Raw genomic sequence first — 22,059 nt, forward strand, 5'->3', positions numbered from 1 at the left:
TCCACCAATGGTACATGTAAGCCAAAGCAGTGGTACATAGCAGTCCACCAACGGTACACATAAGCCAAAGCAGTGGTACATAGCAGCCCACCAATGGTACACATAAGCCAAAGCAGTGGTACATAGCAGTCCACCAACGGTACACATAAGCCAAAGCAGTGGTACATAGCAGTCCACCAACAGTACACATAAGCCAAAGCAGTGGTACATAGCAGTCCACCAATGGTACATGTAAGCCAAAGCAGTGGTACATAGCAGCCCACCAACGGTACACATAAGCCAAAGCAGTGGTACATAGCAGCCCACCAATGGTACACATAAGCCAAAGCAGTGGTACATAGCAGTCCACCAACGGTACACATAAGCCAAAGCAGTGGTACATAGCAGCCCACCAACGGTACACATAAGCCAAAGCAGTGGTACATAGGAGCCAGTACATAGTAGCCCACCAATGGTACAGATATGCCAGAGCAGTGGTACATAGCAGCTAACAGTACATAGCAGCTAGCATTCTTCCATTGCCATGTCAAGTACATAAAAGAGTTTCCCATGTTAAGCACCATTCCAATACCTGGTCCTCTTACCTTAAATTTGCCTGTGTGTAGGTTTGTTATGAGTGTTTTTCTTATTTACACTGACAAATTAAAGAAGACTCACCAGATACAGTGAAAATCAGTTAAGTTGAATGTGTGTTTGTTATTTTTTTATTTATTTATTTTTTTTTTTTTTTTTTATTTTTTTTTTTGCTCTTAGGGAACAAAAAGAGTAGCTGCTATTCCAGTATGGCCTTTCCAGCTCCAGCCATGCTCATCCTCTTAGAATTAGAATAGTATTTATGATGTATGAAGATTTCTAAATGTTCCTGCTGTAGAGATTCCTTGTGTTTCAGCAAAGATAACACGCTGAGTGATATGAACACCATTGGCCTTACTATCCTGGTACGAATGGGTAACTGTCTCTGTGCCAGGGAAACAATCGAGATCAATGGAAACAAATATTACATAAGGGACTGCATTGGGGAAGGGTGAGTACTTGAATGTGCTTGTATATTTTCATTATTCGTGTAGTTTCAAAATTAAATTAATATATCTGTGTATCACTTAGAATGGTATAATTCATCATTGACTCAACATTTAAATAATCATCTATTTTATTTGCTTTGTATCCATTTTTCTATCCACCTGTGTGTGTGTTCAGTAGTCTATCATGAGGTGTGTCCAAGAAATGATTGGATGGGAACATTTCTGTGCACCTCTTTTATCAATTTCAGGGTTAACTGTTTCCCTACCTATAGAACTCATCCATATTCTGAATTGATCTTCTTAATAATTTGGATGAATTTGCAGCATTTATTATATGCTATTGAAAGTATATGTCAATTAATTTTCTTATGGGCATCACCTGATACCATATTTTTTTTTGGCAGAGGGTTCAGCACAGTGGTGTTGGTGGAGAGTGCTATCAGTCACAAACTCTATGCCCTCAAGCGCATCACTTGCCATGCTCAGACAGATGAGAAGGTTAGTCCACAAGCACAGTAGGGCTGGTACACCAAAATATTTATTGAAAAGATGTGTCAAATTACTTTTTTTCATCCATGTTTTCTTTATTCTTTATTGAATTATTATTTATGTGTAAAAACTATGATTTAACATACATGAAAATAGGAGGGTTTCTTGCTCATTTTAATCCATATATCTAGAACACAAGAGAAGATCTTATATGTCAAATCATAAAATTTTTCAGGTTGCACTGTCTGAGGTGGAGTTTCACAAAGCATTATGCCATCCCAACATTGTGGAGTGCATTGACTCTGATCTAGTAGGAGTGCCTGACCTGGTGGGTAACAAAACCTCCCAAGTCCTCATCCTTCTCCCTTACTTTCCGGTGAGTGGAGGTGCAGTGTTGTGTACCTTGACGTGTTCGTATATACTGTACAATCTTCGTAGCAAAGGTGTAATATTTTTGTAGATACCGAGACTCATCACTTGCAGTCAACTGTTTCTTTACACAAATTTCCTTTTTATTTATACAGTTTTTCCAATATTCAAATGCATAGATATTCATTTCTCTGATTTTTGGAGACTTAATCTGTCAACACCACCAATGATTTACTGTGGTCGGCACAGGGCAGTACATAGTTTGAAATTTCATGTATGTATTTGATGTCATTTTGTTTTTGATTTGTGGACATGATGTTTTGAATTTGCTTATCTTACGCATTCTTAAATTGAGAAACTACTGTACTGCATTTACAAGTTGTTTTCTTTTTAAGCGAGGAACTTTGCATGATGAGCTAATACGAAGGCAGGAGACCAACACTCCCTTGGAGGAGGTATGTGGCCCAGTTCTTTCTTAAAAAAATGCATCATGTATTGTTAAAAGTTATACCAAGCATAATGGATGTTTACTTACATGGACCTAATGAATCCCATCAACCAGACAACAGTTCTCACCACCTTCCGAGGGATTTGTGAGGCAATCCTGTGCATGCATTCAGCCAAGCCTCATGCCCTGGCTCATCGGGACATTAAGACAGCCAATGTTCTCCTCAAAGAAGACTTCACTCCTGTCCTCATGGATCTTGGTAAGGTTTTGCTTGTATTATTAAAACTTGTCATTGAGAAAATGTAAGTTGTGTTAAGTTATGTGTAGTATTATTTTGTTCCAGTGCCTGGTTGTGGAAGTGAATTCCATTTGAAGCACAGTGAATGATTGAGGTATCTGAATAGTCTCTCTCTCTCTCTCTCTCTCTCTCTCTCTCTCTCTCTCTCTCTCTCTCTCTCTCTCTCTCTCTCTCTCTCTCTCTCTCTCTCTCTCTCTCTCTCTCTCTCTCTCTCTCTCTCACACACACACACACACACACACACACACACACACACACACACACACACACACACACACACACACACACACACACATGTGTGCAGGGAGCAACTGGCAGAAAAAGTTTGTGAAGTAATTGATGCCTCATTAAGGGAAGGTGTAGTGCCCCAAGACTGGAAAAGAGCTAACATTGTCCCAATCTATAAATCAGGTAACAAGAGAGACCCATTGAACTATAGACCAGTGTCACTTACAAGTGTGGTAGCTAAGATGTGTGAGAGGGTGGTGAAGAATAGATGGACAGACTTCTTGGAGAAAAATGACATACTTTGTGAGTGTCAATTTGGTTTTAGAAAAGGGCGTTCATGCACGACAAACCTGATATGTTACTATTCGAGGGTGATAGATGTAATACAGGAAAGAGATGGTTGGGCTGATGGAATATATCTGGATTTAAAAAGGCCTTTGATAAGGTACCACACGGAGACTGATCTGGAAACTTGAAATGGTAGGAGGAGTGCATGGCAGTTTACTAAAATGGATGGAAGACTTTTGGTAGGAAGAGAAATGAGAACAATAATTAAGGACAGACCATCAGAATGGGGATTGGTGGAGAGTGGAGTTCCACAGGGATCAGTGTTGGCACCAGTAATGTTCGCGGTCTACATAAATGACATGGTGGATGGGGTGTCCAGTTATGTGAGCCTATTTGCAGGCGATGCAAAATTGTTAAGAAAAGTGAGATGTGACAAAGATTGCGAACTACTCCAGGAAGACTTGGACAGAATATGGAAATGGAGCTGTACATGGCAAATGGAGTTCAACACGACAAAATGCAAGAAAATAGAGTTTGGCAAGAGTGAAAGAAGAATCAGGAGTATGTACAAGATAGGAAATGAAGACATAAAACCAGTCATGAAGAAAAAGACCTTGGGGTGACAATTACCAATGACCTATCGCCAGAGAGACATATAAACAAAATAATTGGAGAAGTATTGAACTTATTGAGGAACATAAGAGTGGCGTTCGTATATTTAGATGAAGAAATGATGAAGAAAATAATTACTGCAATGATAAGACCGAGGCTTGAATATGCAACAATACAGTGGGCTCGAACTTAAAGAAACACATAAGGAAACTAGAGAAAGTACAGAGGGCTGCAACAAAATGGTGCCTGACTTAAGAGATTTGACTTATGAAGACAGACTGAAAAGAATGCAACTTCCGACCCTGGAAAACAGAAGAAAGGGGAGACCTGATAGCAATATACAGAGTGATGATTGGCATGGAAAAAATGGATAGGGAAGATCTGTGTATGTGGAATGAAAGAATGTCGAGAGGGCATGGGAAAAAACTAAAAATGGCCACTTATAGGAGAGATGTGAAAAAATATAGCTTCCCTCATAGAAGGGTGGAAGCATGGAATAGTTTAGACGTGGAAGTGGTCAACGCAAGGAATATTCATGATTTTAAGAAAAAGCTGGACATTAATAGATATGGAGACGGGACAACACGAGCATAGCTCTTTTCCCGTATGTTACAATTAGGTAAATACAATTAGGTAAATACACACCTTTTCTTGTCTTTCCTTGTGCAGGCTCCACAGCCAGGGCTCGAGTGGAAGTGAATGGCAGTTCTGATGCTCGCAAACTTCAAGATGAGGCAGCAGAAAAGAGTTCAATGGCCTACAGGGCTCCTGAGCTTTTCAATGTTGAGGCTTTTTGTCACATTGATGAACGAACAGATGTTTGGGTGAGTCCTTTATGGTGAAATGTTCATTGTGTTTCGGAGTAAGATTTTCATGATTCCCTGCCACTCCATAGCTCATCCCTGTATCTTAAGTAAGTTTAAATTCAGTGGAAGCAAAGTGTAATTATTCATGATGTTTCTGCATTCATAAGGAACAGAATAGAATATAGTTTCCTTTGAAAGATTATGATTAGGTATGTGTTAGGAAGAAGAACTACAGGCAACTTGTTTTACTTGTCCTTTACACTGATGTTCCCATATCAGTTGATCTAAGAAAAGAAATAAGTTGAATGATGGTGGTAAATTCATTTGTATTTCCATTTGTTTCAGTCATTGGGATGCTTGCTGTATGCACTGTGCTTCTACAAGTCTCCCTTTGAAGCGGTGTATGAGCGAGGGGACAGTGTGGCTCTGGCTGTTGTCAGTGGTAACATCAAGGTACCAGACACTCATCCATTTTCAAAGGTTTGTAACTTTATGTACGGTAAGCCCCCGTACTTGGCGAATTAATTAATCTGGCGAAACTACCACCAAATGCGAATTTCGACAAGCATGAGTTCTTTATACATACTGTATAAATTGCCTAAAAAATGCCTCAATCAGTCTTTGGTCATTGCCAAAGTCCCTCTTTTGACTGCTAAAATACCATCTTTCGAGCTGAAATAAAATCTTTTGCCTTTACATATTAGAACACATGTACAAAACAGACCAGTAAACAATAAATAAAGCTAATAAGACATGATATAAAGACTGTAACCTGTTTTTCCATCTGTTTCCCTCACCCACTTTTGTCCTTGCCACCACCACCATTGTCCTTACCCCCACCGGTACCACCTGTTGCGCTGGTAGAGGTAATGTTGGCGGTAAATCGCCAGAATTCGTTCCCATGCTAACAGAACAGAGGGTAGCACAAATAAAATGGCTGAAGAGGACTCTCACACTGCATTCTGATAGGGTTAGAGAGAGATCTGATGTCACTGTGTAGCCACCAGGGGACCGCCAAGTGTGAATTTGGTTGTCTGTGTTCACCCTACCGCCAAAAGTGAATTTCGCCAAGCTGAGGTTTGCCAAGTGTGGGGGCTTTCTGTACTGTTATTGAATATGTACAACAGATTTTTTTTTTTCTTATGTAAGAGGGGAAAGCTGGGCAAGGGCAACGAAAAAAAGGTCCACTTAATTGCTAGTTCCCTTGCAGGTCTGAGAGAGTTTCTGAAAATAAAGCGATAAATAAATAAATAAAATGATTGGCATAGCTTTGTTGGTATACTTTCTGTAGTTATCTCTTTTATACCACTGTGGTGTGTGTGTGTGTGTGTGTGTGTGTGTGTGTGTGTGTGTGTGTGTGACGACTTTGTGGCATGTCAAATTAATTTTTATTTTTTTCACAGGACGTTATAGAATTGATAGAAAGTCTTCTGAAGGTGAACCCTGAGGAGCGGCCGTACGTGGACTGGATAGTGAACTCAGTGGACCAGCTCATCAACAAGTCAGCAGGGGCAGTATAGTCTCCTACAGCTCAACGAGTATTGTACAAGACAAATGCATCATCTCCCTTCTCTCATGCTGGTTTTTGCTACTACTACTTGTATCTGAGCCACTGAACACCTACCTTCTTGTATTATATGATATATGTACTTGAGTATATCATGATCACATAATAGAATGATTACCTGGGGCCACATTCACTGACCAGAAAAGTTGAAATAGCAATGTTTAGTAAAGAGTACTGGGATATATGTAGATATTTAAGGATTTATGCACCAATGAACATTTTCCTAATATCTAGAAATATTTATACATGAAGTATATTTTCAATTTTTATGTTTATGATAATAAGAAATTCTCACCATCAGCATTGCCGTTCCTGAAACATAACAATGCTTTGTCTAATGTTGAAGTAACAAGTTATTAAAAGTTCCTTTGAAGTGTGACAGAGGCTCTGGTTGTGCTGTGAATGTAGAGACTTGAATTTTTTTTTTTTTTTTTTTTTTTTTTTTTTTTCTCCTGGTGAAGGCTGAGGTGGAGGTAATGCACCACTGCTGATTGCAGCATTCACATGATGATGGATGTGTACTCTAAGATAATTAGCTAGTTGCTACAGTTTTATATATATATATATATATATATATATATATATATATATATATATATATATATATATATATATATATATATATATATATATATATATATATATATATATATATATATATATATATATATATATATATATATATATATATATATATATATATATATATATATATATATATATATATATATATATATATATATATATATATATATATATATATATATATATATATATATATATATATATATATATATATATATATATATATGTTTATATATGAAAGCACAGATACAGACAAAGCACTGCAAAATAGAAATGAGCTTCAGCTTTGCAGAAATACTGAGTAAAAAAAAAGTGCAGAGTTGTTCATCATGGCAAAGAAAATGTTCATGGTTTCTCATCTTTGGTCTCTGATGTATGACAAAACCTTGCCATTACACACACACACACACACACACACACACACACACACACACACACACACACACACACACACACACACACACACACACACACACACACACACACACACACACACACACACACACACACACACACACACACACACACACACACACACACACACACACGAAAATAATCAACCGGCAAGCCATATTGATAGAATATTCAGAGAGACATACAATTTGCTAAGGAATATTGGAATAGCATTTCACTACATGGACAAAGAAATGATGAAGAAACTGATAAATACTATAATAAGACCCAGATTGGAATATGCAGGAGTAGTGTGGACCCCTCACAAAAAGAAACACATAAGGAAGCTGGAGAGACTACAAAAAATGGCTACAAGAATGGTCCTAGAACTTGAAGGAATGCCATATGAGGAGAGACTAAAGGATCTTCCAACATTGGAGCAGAGAAGGGAGAGAGGGGATCTCATACAAGTTTATAAATTGATAAACGGAATGGACCAAGTGGACAATGAGTATCTGATCCTGAGAGAAGAATATGCCAGTCGAAGCACAAGATCGCATAGTAAGAAGCTGAGGAAGGAAAGATGTGTAAGAGATATTAAAAAGTATAGTTTCCCGCAAAGATGTATTGAGACGTGGAACAGTTTGAATGAAGAGGTAGTGTCTGCAACGAGTGTGCATACTTTTAAAGTAAGATTGGATAAGTGTAGATATGGAGACGGGGCCACACGAGCATAAAGCCCAGGCCCTGTAAAACTACAACTAGGTAAACACACACACACACACACACACACACACACACACACACACACACACACACACACACACACACACACACACACGGCCCGGTAGCTCAGTGGTTAGAGCGCTGGCTTCACAAGCCAGAGGACCGGGATTCGATTCCCCGGCTGGGTGGAGATATTTGGGTGTGTCTCCTTTCATGTGTAGCCCCTGTTCACCTAGCAGTGAGTAGGTACGGGATGTAAATCGAGGAGTTGTGACCTTGTTGTCCCGGTGTGTGGTGTGTACCTGGTCTCAGGCCTATCCGATTGGAAACAATGAGCTCTGAGCTCGTTCCGTAAACAAGAGACTGCAGCAGATCAGACAGTGAGCTAGCTCAGTGGTTAGGCCAGAGGACCGGGTTCGATTCCCGGCTGGGTGGAGATATTTGGGTGTGTCTCCTTTCATGTGTAGCCCCTGTTCACCTAGCAGTGTAGGTGCAGGATGTAAATCGAGGAGTTGTGACCTTGTTGTCCCGGTGTGTGGTGTGTACCTGGTCTCAGGCCTATCCGAAGATTGGAAACAATGAGCTCTGAGCTCGTTCCGTAATCTGGCTGTCTCATCAGACAGCAGATCAGACAGTGAAACACACACACACACACACACACACACACACACACACACACACACACACACACACACACACACACACACACACACACACACACACACACACACCTAGTAGTGTAGTGGTTAGCCCACTCGACTCACAATCGAGAGGACCCGGGTTTGAGTCTTGAGAAGTGGCGAGGCAAATGGGCAAGCCTCTTAATGTGTAGCCTCTGTTCACCTAGCAGTAAATAGGTACAGGATGTAACTCGAGGGGTTTGGTCTCGCTTTCCCGGTGTGTGGAGTGTGTTGTGATCTCAGTCCTACCTGAAGATTGGTCTATGAGCTCTAAGCTCGCTCTGTAATGGGGAAGACTAGCTGGGTGACCAGCAGACGACCGTGGTGAATTACACACACACACACACACACACACACACACACACACACACACACACACACACACACACACACACACACACACACACACACACACACACTAGTGAGCCTTTAGTAATTAGATTTATTTTTGTATTTATACTGTGTTCTTTGGGGCCACTTGATGTGTGTGACAAGTGTATATATATATATATATATATATATATATATATATATATATATATATATATATATATATATATATATATATATATATATATATATATATATATATATATATATATATATATATATATATATATATATATATATATATTTTTTTTTTTTTTTTTTTTTTTGTAGTTGGTTGTGTTGGTAGTGTTGGTTGAGTTAAGCCTATAATAGTGTAGGTATACTTATATGCTTCAGTATATTGGTTTATGCCTCTTGAGGGGCTGTCAGCCATGGTGCTCCACTGGACCAAAGCTAAGGTCAGAACTGAGGTGTTGTGGTCAGCATGTAGTGATTGTAGGCCACTCATTGGCACACATCAGATGCCTGTTAATAGGACTTGAATATGAGGTCTGCATTCATCAAATCCTTTAATTATCTTTTTATTATTTCATAATTCTTGTAAAAATTCATTCTGACTTATAATGAATTATAAGTTATTTATTGGATTCCTTGAAGCTGCTTTGTCACAAAGAACACTGTGTGCCTTACCAGTGTTCTGTCATACAGTACACAGGATGAAATTGCTTTCATATTTATTTTAAAAATAATATGAGTTCTTTATTATTATTGAACCAAATCACACTTCCTTGTGTATGGCTTCCATGACTTTCATGTCTTCATTGAATTTAAAAATATAATAAGTATTTGAGAGTAACAAACCCCAAGTCTTATTTCATCAGCTTAATAATAGCTCAGTGGTCATGGTAGTCACAGTCACCATGACCTGACCATCCTCAGATTGAAGGCCTGAGTGTTCTTTTAATTTTCCTATTTAATTCAGTCACTAACTGTGTTCAGTGCAAGCAACAAACTTAGGGACATTGTGTTGATAAGTTATGATTATATGTTCAGTGAAAATCACATCACACACTGCTACATATTAAATCCTGTTAAGTATTTACATTTATGTATGTACTTTCATTGTTGCAGTTTATAGGTTGTTTATATCAATAGTTTATTGTACATCATATATACTATATTGCTACAGGTTGAACTTCTGAAATCTGCCATCTGCCAGACCTGAGGCTTGCTGGATTATGGAAAATTCCAGACTACAGGTGGTCCTTAAGTAATCATCCTAAAACACCCTGCATAGTCTTAGTCGACCTGCATTATAACTGTAACATTGTTTTGATATGGTATATGTAGAAGAAGGATACAGAAAAGCACATGCTAAAGGAAAACAAGTTTAATTTTCCAGCAAACTTACATTATTCTGGGAAATTGAATTATTTCTGCAAATTAAAAGTATGCTGGAGTATAGAATTTGCCAAATTACAAAGTTCTGGATTTGGGAGGTCCAACCTGCATTAATTATTATTATTGTTATTATTATTATTATTATTATTATCATTATTATTATTATTAGTATTAGTATTAGTATCATCATCATCATCATCAATATTTAATATTAATACCAATGTATAATTACAATACTAATAAGGATAAATTTTTTTTGTCATATTTTTTGTTTTGTTGTGATTTAGAGGAAAGTATAAGCTGTGAATATTTATTTATTTGTGAGGGAAACTGACAATTAGGAGTGAACAATGCTGGATGAGGTAATTCTGGTAGTATGTGAATTTGAGTGTACAACATGGATTAATTTAATGATCTTTCTACGTTGTCCAATGAATTATTGTTGGATTGTAATGGAACATAGTACAATCTACCTCTCTGTCTGTGGATCAGATGTGATGCATGTTTCTGGGAGCTCCCTCATGTGGTTGTTATGACAGAAAAGTATTCAAGTTTACTCTCCTTGCATTCTCCATTCCTCTCACTCTACCATTCTTCTCTTTATCCTGTTATTTGAACAGTTCTGCACTGCTTTTATAATGTGATTAATACAATCTCTCTCTCTCTCTCTCTCTCTCTCTCTCTCTCTCTCTCTCTCTCTCTCTCTCTCTCTCTCTCTCTCTCTCTCTCTCTCTCTCTCTCTCTCTCTCTCTCTCTCTCTCTCTCTCTCTCTCTCTCTCTCTCTGTTATTATCCCCATCAAATCATCTTAGGGATGCTGCATTTTATCACCTCATCTGTTCCTTTCTTCATTCCTCCTTTACTAAGCATATAAACTTTTCATGCTCACTTTGGTATTCTTGCCTTCCTTTTTGGTTCACGACACTGGCACCTCCCAGACAACTCTTGACCACTGCTACATCACATGGTTGTAACTAAAACTGAGCAGATGTATCAACAGTTTTAAAAGGTCTGTGATATTTCCATTAGAATATTGGAAGATACTCCTAAATGCATGGACAATACATGATTATAGCTGATCATCGTGAAAATATGCAATTCCTACATTACTTGCCTTTTGTAGGAGGAAGTTGATTAAAGAATAATACATTTGATTTTTACCATTCTGTTTTTCCCTTTGAGTGAAGCTGAAGTACTGATAAGGCCATTATCCTTATCGCCCGGCAGCTGTTAGTAAGTGATAGCGTCTATGGGCTTTATACGTAGTTAGCAGCTAGCAAATTTAAGCCTGTGTTTAGAGGACCACAATTATTCTACTCTGGTGCACATTATGCTATTTCATCATTCATCATACCTGGTGGACCTCATCTAGAGTATGCTGATTAAGTATGGAAAACGCAGAAGAGGAGATACTGAAGCCATTGAAAATATACATGTGTATAAAACAAAGAAGGCAGGAACGAAAGTGTCCAGGCAGCGTCCCACACAGCAGAATATGAGGCGACCACGCCACGAATCAGCATGACTTGCAAAAAAAAAAAAAAAAAAAAGTAACGGAAAAATTCTGGTCGTGAAACATCGAGTGACAGTCTAGGACATATCGTGGTAGTAATATTGCATTGATCCAAAATCACTAAAAAAAAGCACATTTTTTTTTCGCGATTCATCGTCAAAGAAAACCGATACAAACCTATCATATCGTTATCGAGTCTTGGACACTAAAATAAATGCGGTTAACCACAGAAGGAACACGTGGTCTTTCATCACGACAAACACGAATGTAAATCGATAATGATACGAATCACACAAATAACAGGCCGATTGTTGCCCGACAACCACGAGTGCGGTACGATAACCTCGACCGCGTCCCGATTCTTCGTGCTGATTAGATCAACAGTTTTAAAAGGTCCCTGACAGAGTATCTACGCACTTCACCAAGTACTACCACAGCTACGCCAACAATCCTCTCCGAAGACAAGGCAGTATCCTGGGCAACGGCAGGAAGATATTAACCAAGAAGAGGCAACCTGAGGCCGCACCAGTCGACATGTTCACTGACGAGGAAGAGGAGTCAACAGACGACGACGGCAGGGGAGTAGAGGAGCCAGAGGAGCGGAACGTGATTGAATGCAGCCCTGATTTTTACGAGCCCACCCAACCACTGAACCGCAGGAGCGGCAGGACTGTGGCCAGGCAGAGAGAAGACCCCCTGGAATTTGACGACTCAACGCAGCTAGACCCCCAGGACTTCGAAAGGACAGACTCAGCTCCTCGTGAGAACCGCAACAAGAGGAAGAGAACATACCACATAATCCCCGCGGATAAGGAGGAGTCGGTGGTGGAGTGGTACAGAGACCATGAGTTCCTGTACAACAAAAAGATGCGCGCCTACAGGGACCGGGACCTGAAGGCGAAGGCGTGGGAGGACAAAGGCCGGAGTCTGAATGTGAAGGGTGAGTACTGACAAACAACCACCGAACACCTGATTATATAATATATATATATATATATATATATATATATATATATATATATATATATATATATATATATATATATATATTTACCATGATAATTTGGCAGTGAAACAATTAAGATGTATGGTGATGCAAATTTTGCCTTTCTACTTTTATGAATTGTGTGTAGAGCAGAAACATATTAGCTGGATAGTTATTAAATGTATTTTCTTTCCTTTGTTTCCAGTCTCGACCCTGCAGACATGGATTACCAACATGCGCACTAGGTACGCCAAGCTGGTGCAGACCAAGTCAGGCCAGGGGACGAGGGAGCTCACCGAGAGGGACACCTGGATCAAGGAGTCCTTCAACTTCTTATTGCCCCACATCGTCAGGTGCACAACTCGAACGAGCAGGGTAAGTTAAGTCTATTATTTCACAGTAATATTTCTTTTGACGTAATTTATAAAAAGAGAAAGGTAAAGTCACAGGCTAAATGTTGCTTCAAAGTCACAATGATAATTATTGTGCTAACTTCATTCATAATCAGCTTTGTGTTAATTTGGGTAAGTTTGTAATATATATTTGAGAGTAATGTCGTCTATGTAAAGATATACAGGCGGATGATCAAAGATCATATAATTACTAAACTTTATTTTCTCAAAACCATTACGTATAAAATTCATTTATCATATTTATCGCAAACATTACTATGCCTGACACTATAATGAATTAACAACTCATTTTACAGAAAAGCGCTGGCTGCGTGGAACCTCAGACGTCCCAGCTGGAGTCTCAGCCGGCGGGAGGTGTCGGTGACGAGGACGAGTTCGACGCCGCTTCTTCACAGCCCCGCTGTTTTCCTCCTTCAGGGTCTTCGATCACGTCACGGGAGAAGGAACTGTTGGATAAGGTGAGTATACTCGTATAATGTCAAGAACATGTCATCACACACGCACTCACACACACACACACACACACACACACACACACACACCCGGTAGCTCAGTGGTTAGACCGCTGGCTTCACAAGCCAGAGGACCGGGGTTCGATTCCCCGGCCTGGTGGAGATAGAGATATTTGGGTGTGTCTCCTTTCACGTGTAGCCCCTGTTCACCTAGCAGTGAGTAGGTACGGGATGTAAATCGAGGAGTTGTGACCTTGTTGTCCCGGTGTGTGGTCTCAGGCGTATCCGAAGATCGGAAATAATAAGCTCAGCTCGTTCTGTAGGGTAACGTCTGGTCAGAGACTGCAGCAGATCAAACAGTGAAACACACACCGCGTAGTGTAGTGGTTAGCACGCTCGACTCACAATCGAGAGGGTCCGGGTTCGAGTCCCGGAAAGCGGCGAGGCAAATGGGCAAGCCTCTTAATGTGTGGCCCCTGTTCACCTAGCAGTAAATAGGTACGGGATGTAACTCGAGGGGTTATGGCCTCGCTTTCCCGGTGTGTGGAGTGTGTGTTGTGGTCTCAGTCCTACCCGAAGATCGGTCTATGAGCTCTGAGCTCGCTCCGTGATGGCGAAGACTGGCTTGGTGACCAGTAGGAGACCGTGGTGAATTACACACACACACACAACTAAACGGATTCAGAAGCAGTAAACAGGTACGGGATGTAACTCGAGGGGTTGTGACCTCGCTTTCCCGGTGTGTGGAGTGTGTGTTGTGGTCTCAGTCCTACCCGAAGATCGGTCTATGAGCTCTGAGCTCGTTCCGTGATGGCGAAGACTGGCTGGGTGACCAGTAGGAGACCGTGGTGAATTACACACACACACAAACTAAACGGATTCAGCAGCAGTAAATAGGTACGGGATGTAACTCGAGGGGTTGTGGCCTCACTTTCCCGGTGTGTGGAGTGTGTGTTGTGGTCTCAGTCCTACCCGAAGATCGGTCTATGAGCTCTGAGCTCGCTCCGTGATGGCCAGTAGAAGACCGTGGTGAATTACACACACACACACACACACACACACACACACAAACTAAACGGATTCAGAAGATAGCTACAAAGATGATGCCGGAACTAAAGGACCTAACATATGAAGAAAGGCTGAAGGAAATGTAACTGCCAACATTACAAGATAGAAGAGAACGAGGAGACCTAATAACAATAATGTAAAAATAGTAAATGGTATTGAAAAGATAGACAAGGAAGACCTGGTGCTTGTGACAGAAGCTATAAGAACAAGAGGACATGTAATGAAGATTAGGATGAGGCAGTGTTTGAAGGATATTGGAAAATACAGTTTTTCACATAGAACAGTGGAAAAGTGGAATGCATTGAGTGATGAAGTTGTTACAGCACATAATGTGCATAACTTTAAAGAAAAAAATAGATAAATGGAGGCATGGAGACAGAACACTTGAGCCCCGCTCGAATCCTGTACAATACAACTAGGTTAATACAACTAGGTAGATACACACACCATATGTTTGCTTTGAATAGTACTCATAAGGTTAATTTTTATGATTTTACAGCCATGATCAGCAAAAATATCTCATATTAGTGCTCCCTGAATTTAACATTTTCTATGCCTAAAGAACACTTGAAACGATTTTTAGGCGTAACTTTACTAAATATTTCCTTTTCAACAGCTCACCCAGGCAGAGGAGAGGCAGCGGCAACTCATGCAGGCGTGGACAGCGAAAAAGGACGAGGTTCCCGTGGCCGTCCAAATGATAAAAGACGTCCACCAACTTGTTTCCACGACTCTTGGAGACATCGGTGTCCCTCTCGCTACCGTATACGTGTCGGACACCGTTAAATATATGTTGGCTTTGTGTGCTTACCAGAACAACACCGGACCGATGCCACGGGTGGTGGTGGACGAATCCTCCAGCTCGGGACAAGGAACATCATCACAGGTGTACGAGACGATGCTGCCACCGGGTGACTTCCCACGCCCCAACCCGCCACCGTCTGCTCCCGCCACGGTGAAGACTGAGTGTGAGGAAGTGTTCTTTCCCGTGAAGAATGGTGGACAATCCCATCCAAATTATATCATATCTGAAAATGTTAATTTCTGAAACAAAACTACGGTAGATGAGTTTTTCAAAGAACAAGATCACAATTTAACTATAGGGGAAAATTGTCCACCACACGTTATCAACAAAATACAATGAATTTGGAATCAGTCTTATTGTTTCTTCCACTGAATGTCTGAGTACCTGTGATTGAGTGGATGGATCGATGCGATAAGTAAGTACGATCCCAGACAAGTGAAATTCTTTTATTTAATTCTGTATAGATAGGATTTGATTTTACAATTTTCGAGAAAGAAGTTGCTCAAAGTTCATCATAATCTTTAGGATGCTATGCAATCGATCTCGGGTAGCGCTGATAAAAGGCAGATAAACTTGCAGGTCCACTGGGGCACGAACCGCGCCGCCCAAGGCAGGGCAAAGTTGAGGAAAGCTTGCGGCAGCCAGGTAGTGGCATGGGCATATGACGCCGTGGTTTAAGATGTAGTTACATTTGCCTACTATGTTATACATTTATAGGGCACTAAAAAGGTTCTGAAAATTTCCTTTCCATTCATACTTAACTCATACTACTCTGCAAAAACTAAAGTAATAATACATCATTATGTGTGGCATCATTTTTACAATGTTCGAATCCCTAAAGAAAAAGATATAGAGATGAAGCAATTTAATTGATTACAAAGAGTAGTACCAAAAATAATATATCTTTTTGCGTATATGTATATCATAATAGTTTTCTAGTGATACATTTTTGTATAGCATTTAAATAGAAACGTGAAAAAAAGTAGATCTGCGCCCGAAGTCAACAGAGCGGTAAGGGATTCAAACATCCACACGGCGGGAACCTTTCAAATTTGTGCGCGTGCGCAGAAACAGTTGATCTTGGACGAGGCATGAGTGCACAGCTGGCAGGTTGATTAATCGGTGAATTCTTTGTGACGAAAAGATATGTGTGTGGAAAGTGAATTGAAAATGAGTACATGAATATCTGATGAAGCCAGACGATGGACTGTCAGCGTGCTTCAGTGCCCAGGTGAGTGGCATTGATGGGCGAGAGGTGGGCAGTGTTTGTTTACCTCGGGGACGGAGGCTGTGGAGGGGGTCGTGGGGCAGCGTCCGGCAGCAGTGACTGGGCAGGGAGGGGCACCTTCGGGGAGCATCTGCTAAGGTGACACGCTTCCCACCACCATTGCCATGAACGCTGAAGTCACCACAGTGTCGGGGGGAGGGACGCGCCGCAAAATGACATGCCGTACTTGACAACTTGCCTTCGTTAAATTGTTGACTCGCCTCACCCTGGCCCTGCTGCCCTAGCAGGTGGCGCCTTGCCTCTCTCCCTTCCCGTGAAAGCTTTATTTTATTCTATTCTATTTACTTATTCATTCATTTATTTATTTCCCTGTGATAATTATAAAAAAAATATGTAAAATATGCCGTTGATATATTGCGTATTAATGCGTGTGCCTGACAGTGCACAAGTAGTGAGTCGTTGGTGGTAATTGTGAGGAAGAGCTGTGTGCTGTGGTATATTTGTGTCATAGGTATCGGACAGCTCACGCCCTCCTTACACACTTCTGACCGGTAACCATGCACTGAGCTGTGGTATAGGCAGCAGTGTCTTCTGTGATGCATACAAACGTGCAGCAAACGACGCAGAGGCGTGTCTGACCTTTAAATTGCGCAGAAAAGGTGGGGAGGACAACACACCACAGCCGCCTGCAGCAGTGTACGTACACAGTACACAACACTTACTGTTGATATATCATGAGCATTTACTACACTCCGACTTAACCGAACTACTTCACTTAGTTTTTTTTTTTTTTCATAATTCGCTGTGATGGTGTTTTGAGTGTGTGCGTGTGTAATTCACCACCACAGTCGCCTGCTGGTCACTCAGCCAGCCTTCCCTATTACGGAGCGAGCTCAGAGATCATAGACCGATCTTCGGGTAGGACTGAGACAACACACACCGGGAAAGCGAGGCCACAACTCGAGTTACATCCCGTACCTATTTACTGCTAGGTGAACAGGGGCTGCACATTAAGAGGTTTGCCCATTTGCCTCGCCGCTTTCCGGGAGTCGAACCCGAACCCTCTCGGTTGTGAGCCGAGCGTGCTAATCACTACACTACGCGGTGTGTGTGTGTGTGTGTGTGTGTGTGTGTGTGTGTGTGTGTGAGAGAGAGAGAGAGAGTTATATTAACAAACGAAATCAAAGTTCTTATCACTTCTCCGTCTGTTATCACTGTACAGCCAGCATCCACTCAGAAGCACAACACTTGAAGTCCTTTGTACCTAACACTCTTATCGATGAGCACAAAACGACAGGGAGGACACGGCTGCAGTCGAACACACACACACACACACACACACAGTCCCGGCGCGGCGAGGCAAATGGGCAAGCCTCTTAATGTGTGGGGTGTGTTCACCTAGCAGTAAATAGGTACGGGATGTAACTCGAGGGGTTGTGGCATCGGTTTCCCGGTGTGGTGTGTTGTGGTCTCAGTCCTACCCGAAGATCGGTCTGTGGGCTCTGAGCTCGCTCCGTAATGGGGAAGACTGGCTGGGTGATCAGCAGGCGACCGAGGTGAAAGTCTCAGTCCTACCCGAAGATCGGTCTATCAGCTCTGAGCTCGCTCCGTAATGGGGAAGACTGGCTGGGTGACCAACAGGCGACCGAGGTGAATTACACACACACGCTCAGTCTCTCTCTCTCTCTCTCTCTCTCTCTCTCTCTCTCTCTCTCTCTCTCTCTCTCTCTCTCTCTCTCTCTCTCACATAATCTCCAACTATGACGCATTGGCATGTGCTGGGAGGCACACTGTAAAAAATCGTCAACAGCTGTTTGATGTTGAAATTATGATGATGATTATGTAATTAGTTATAGTCGTTGTTGGTCGCCTCGGTGACGGTCATGCTTATCAAGAGTGTCACCATCATCATCATCATCATCACTATTGGGTAGTTCTTATAAAGTGACGGCCTGCATCTCCCATGGCATTATAGAGCCTTGGTGCTAACGTGTGCCTTGTCCTGCTTGCTGGGGAACGCACCTTGTAAGTAGGTACGGGTTAACGGCGCCCCTTCCCACACAGTCCTTTTCCTCCCACGGCTGGTTGGGTGGCTGGCTGGCTGGTTGGTTGGTTGGTTGGTTGGTTGGTTGGTTGGCTGGCTTGGTAGCGGTGCGGGGCCGTGGGAACTAACTCGTCTTGAGTCTATCTGTAGTCGAGGTGATGTTCAGTAATCAATACGAGAAAGGAGAGTGACACTGAATTATTGCTACCAGAAAAAAAAAATAGGTTGTCACGCTCTGAAGTGGGTGCGTAGTGACGATGTGTGTTGTGCAGGTGATGAGTGGTGAATAGTGAGAAAGAGGCTAATACCATTTCCCCTTTTGGTTAACTGGTAACATTGCAAAGTCAAGATGAACGTAAGTTGTCTTGTGATATGTAGAGTTAATCCTTTCATTGCTTCTGCTGTTCTTTGGTAACTTGAATACGGGGTAGATCGATAGATAGATACAGATAGGTAGATCGATACAAAGATAGCTAGAGAGAGAGAGAGAGAGAGAGTTCCTTAGCTATACAGGAATCTGCAATACAACAGTACACATCAAGGAAAAAAAAGAGAGAGAGAGAGAGAGAGAGAGAGAGAGAGAGAGAGAGAGAAGCACTTATATGTAGGAGTGAAAGTCTATATTGGAGAGTGTTAGGGGAATACTTTGATAGGCAAGCTTACGAGTACTTAATCCTCCCAGAAAACTCAAAAGTATTAAGAGACGTATATTGAGCATCTCTGGTTCTCATCCACGAAAACCCTTAACTTTATTTATTTATCTATGAAAAAAAAGAAAAATTGCTCAAGGCCAACAAAAACGATTGGATAAAAAGACCCACTGAGATGCCAGTCCCCGAACACGGTCAAGAGAGTTATTAAAGGCGGCGTCACACTAGCACTTTTTCCGTCGTCTCAGGCGATTTCCGTCGTCTTTTTACTCTTCCGTCAACTCTTTCCGTCGTCTTGAGTCAGACGGAACGCATCGTTTTCATCTAGCGCCAATTTTTAGTCAAAATAAGAACTATGGTTTCTAATCAACACTTTTATTAAAAAAAAAATTTTTTTTTTTTTTGTTAAACGGAAGAATGCTATTATCATGGCATGAAATTTAAATGAGTTGGTGAATATATATTTGTATACATATTTTTTTTTTTTTCTTCTAGCCTAGCAATGAAAAGTTCCTCAGTTGTTTGTGTACATTTCCAGGAGTGCGAATGTGCGATGCTTTTGAATATTTCCAAGGCAACTTCCAAGTAGCTGGCCAAGATGAGCAGTGGACAAAACACACTGACGAATTTCTCATAGAGAGTATTAGAGGTCACCGTTGCCTTTGGGATCACAGAACAGCTGATTACATTATAAGGTGCAAAAAAGCCGCGGCTTGCTGGGGTGAATGAGGAGCCATGTTTGTTTACAATCGACAAGCGTGGCAAAGGCGGAAGCAAGCTTGTGTGTGACGGCCACCGTCTGCAAAAGTTGACAGTCGTCAGAAAATTGACGGAAAAAGAAGACGGGAAAAGTGCTAGTGTGACGCCGCCTTTAGCCAAAAGAATGGGAAAGATATCTTGAAACCTCCTCCTTAACCCCTTCAATACCCTTCATACCTTTCCACAGCCACAGTCGCTTCTAACAACATCGGCAGGAGTTGTGGAGTGTTTAAAGGTGAAGACAGGTTCTTCTATTCCCTCTCGATAGGAAACCTAACCTAACCTAACAGTATATCTATCTTCCTTTCTACCAGTACGTGCATGTGTGCGTGCGCGGGTGAAGCAAAGCAAGGTGAGGTGAAGGGTCATTGTTTGTGTGCCACGATTTCCTCTCACTGCCTCTCAAGCTTCAGTCGTCCTTTGCTGTATTTCACTTCACGAACTTGATTTCATTATACTATTTCTAGTTTGTTACTATCATTGTTATTACTACTTCATTACTATTATTACTATTATTACTATTAGGCCTGTGGTAAATCAGCTCCAAGAGTAGAAAAAGGAAGCTCACTAAATACTACTCCAGAGAGAGAGAGAGAGAGAGAGAGAGAGAGAGAGAGAGAGAGAGAGAGAGAGAGAGAGAGAGAGAATCTTTTCAGACAACAAAAGGCAGTGGATGAGGTAACAAGCTCCCTCTTGAAAGAGTCTCAGGAAGGTGAGCAAACACAGGAAGGCAGAGTGTTGCACGTCTGCTGCCTTGAGCTCCTGTGACTGTGTTGTGTGTGTGTGTGTGTGTGTGTGTGTGTGTGTGTGTGTGTGTGTGTGTGTGTGTGTGTGTGTGTGTAGAGGGATGTAGTGTTGTGCCTCCTTGGCCAGCACATTGCAGCACACACCGATCTGCATCTACCAATGCCACAACGAACCAGTGTGTGTGTGTGTGTGTGTGTGTGTGTGTGTGTGTGTGTGTGTGTGTGTGTGTGTGTGTGTGTGTGTGTGTGCGCACGGCCTCACCACCTTGCCTGCAGACTGGACTTCTGTTGCACCACACGCTGGATCGCTGGATCGCTGGATCGCCCGGCAGGGATTGACAAGGGCCAGGTGCTGCAGCTACACGCCCTTCTCCTATCTATTTATGTGCGTAGGATCCGCCTCCGCCACTGCCGTTCCCCTCACAGTGACGCCGCAGGGGACACGGGGTCAGGCCGGGAACAATGGCGGCATGTACGAGAACTGGGAAAAAAGCGTCTTTGCATTATTGTGCAAGATGTCAAGTTGCCAAAGGCGATTACGGCTCCCGAGCGTCAGCGGCAAGCTGCTGCTGCTGCTGCTTACCGCCCGACCGCCGAGGGAAGGAAGCTGCCGCCGACACCATCACGCACACCGCACACGCTCCGAGACAGCCAGGACGAGGGCTGCGCTGCGGGACACTCCGCACCGCAGGCGCCAACACGAGGGAAAGGCCAGGGCGGCGCTCAAGAGGTAATACTGTCACTCGTCACCAGCTGTCCCGCTACTGATACATTTGCTGGTACTCAGGATGCCACGCGCCTCCGCCACAGGTGCTGCCCGCCGCGGCCCTGCTCACTGACGCCGTGAGTGACGGTGTGTGCTGTGCTGCTGTATATCGCCTCAGGGCATATGTGTGTGTGTGTGTGTGTGTGTGTGTGTGTGTGTGTGTGTGTGTGTGTGTGTGTGTCATGGTGTGGTGATAGAGAGTAGAGGAGATAATGGTGATGGTGGTGGTCAGTGATGGTGGTGACGGGAGCAGTATTATTGGTGTTCTCAGTACCTGAATATGACGGTGATTTTTTTTAGGCAATTCTCGCGTGTGTACAGTGCTGTGTGGTATTGGAGAGAGAGAGAGAGAGAGAGAGAGAGAGAGAGAGAGAGAGAGAGAGAGAGAG

At 42.1% G+C, this 22,059-nt stretch overlaps 2 protein-coding genes and 1 long non-coding RNA gene across 13 annotated transcripts in view; 2 read left to right on the forward strand and 1 right to left on the reverse strand.

Moving 5' to 3' along the window:
* LOC123515202 (serine/threonine-protein kinase 16-like) overlaps positions 1 to 6,506 on the forward strand; it is a 53,294-nt gene extending 46,788 nt beyond the window's left edge. For 5 of the 6 annotated variants that reach the window (XM_045273727.1, XM_045273728.1, XM_045273730.1 and 2 more), the window contains 8 exons: positions 890 to 1,024; positions 1,427 to 1,520; positions 1,747 to 1,887; positions 2,276 to 2,335; positions 2,443 to 2,587; positions 4,424 to 4,578; positions 4,906 to 5,040; positions 5,964 to 6,506. In XM_045273727.1, coding sequence (XP_045129662.1) covers positions 890 to 1,024; positions 1,427 to 1,520; positions 1,747 to 1,887; positions 2,276 to 2,335; positions 2,443 to 2,587; positions 4,424 to 4,578; positions 4,906 to 5,040; positions 5,964 to 6,080 — 982 coding nt within the window. In that variant the 3' untranslated portion in view covers positions 6,081 to 6,506. The remainder of the gene's footprint in view (positions 1 to 889; positions 1,025 to 1,426; positions 1,521 to 1,746; positions 1,888 to 2,275; positions 2,336 to 2,442; positions 2,588 to 4,423; positions 4,579 to 4,905; positions 5,041 to 5,963) is intronic. The other variant, XM_045273731.1, reaches the window with a different exon arrangement.
* A 5,033-nt stretch (positions 6,507 to 11,539) lies between these two features.
* Positions 11,540 to 15,824, forward strand: LOC123515209. Its single transcript, XM_045273750.1, has 4 exons — positions 11,540 to 12,694; positions 12,945 to 13,114; positions 13,449 to 13,610; positions 15,289 to 15,824. Exons 1-4 carry the CDS (start codon positions 12,289 to 12,291, stop codon positions 15,718 to 15,720), a joined length of 1,170 nt encoding a protein of 389 aa, XP_045129685.1. The 5' UTR covers positions 11,540 to 12,288; the 3' UTR covers positions 15,721 to 15,824.
* On the reverse strand, positions 13,337 to 19,169 carry LOC123515210. 6 transcript variants are annotated; one of them, XR_006677824.1, is made up of 3 exons: positions 18,728 to 19,169; positions 15,484 to 15,716; positions 13,337 to 13,598 (listed from the first exon to the last, which is right to left on the reverse strand). It is a non-coding gene; the product is annotated as an uncharacterized LOC123515210 (long non-coding RNA). The 6 variants fall into 6 exon arrangements; XR_006677821.1 differs by having other exon boundaries at positions 15,484 to 15,700; positions 18,728 to 19,167; XR_006677823.1 differs by lacking the exon at positions 18,728 to 19,169 and adding an exon at positions 17,345 to 17,428 and having other exon boundaries at positions 15,484 to 15,700.
* Between the last annotated feature and the right edge of the window lie 2,890 nt (positions 19,170 to 22,059).

Source organism: Portunus trituberculatus, chromosome 38 (assembly GCF_017591435.1).
Source record: "Portunus trituberculatus isolate SZX2019 chromosome 38, ASM1759143v1, whole genome shotgun sequence".
NCBI lineage: Eukaryota > Metazoa > Arthropoda > Malacostraca > Decapoda > Portunidae > Portunus > Portunus trituberculatus.

Bases quoted from the DNA above. Each gene is read 5' to 3' on its own strand.
- LOC123515209 (XM_045273750.1), top strand. From the start codon at position 12,289: ATGTTCACTGACGAGGAAGAGGAGTCAACAGACGACGACGGCAGGGGA. The intron at 12,695-12,944 runs GTGAGTACTGAC...CTTTGTTTCCAG, and splicing joins CCGGAGTCTGAATGTGAAGG to TCTCGACCCTGCAGACATGG. The intron at 13,611-15,288 runs GTGAGTATACTC...CCTTTTCAACAG, and splicing joins AGAAGGAACTGTTGGATAAG to CTCACCCAGGCAGAGGAGAG.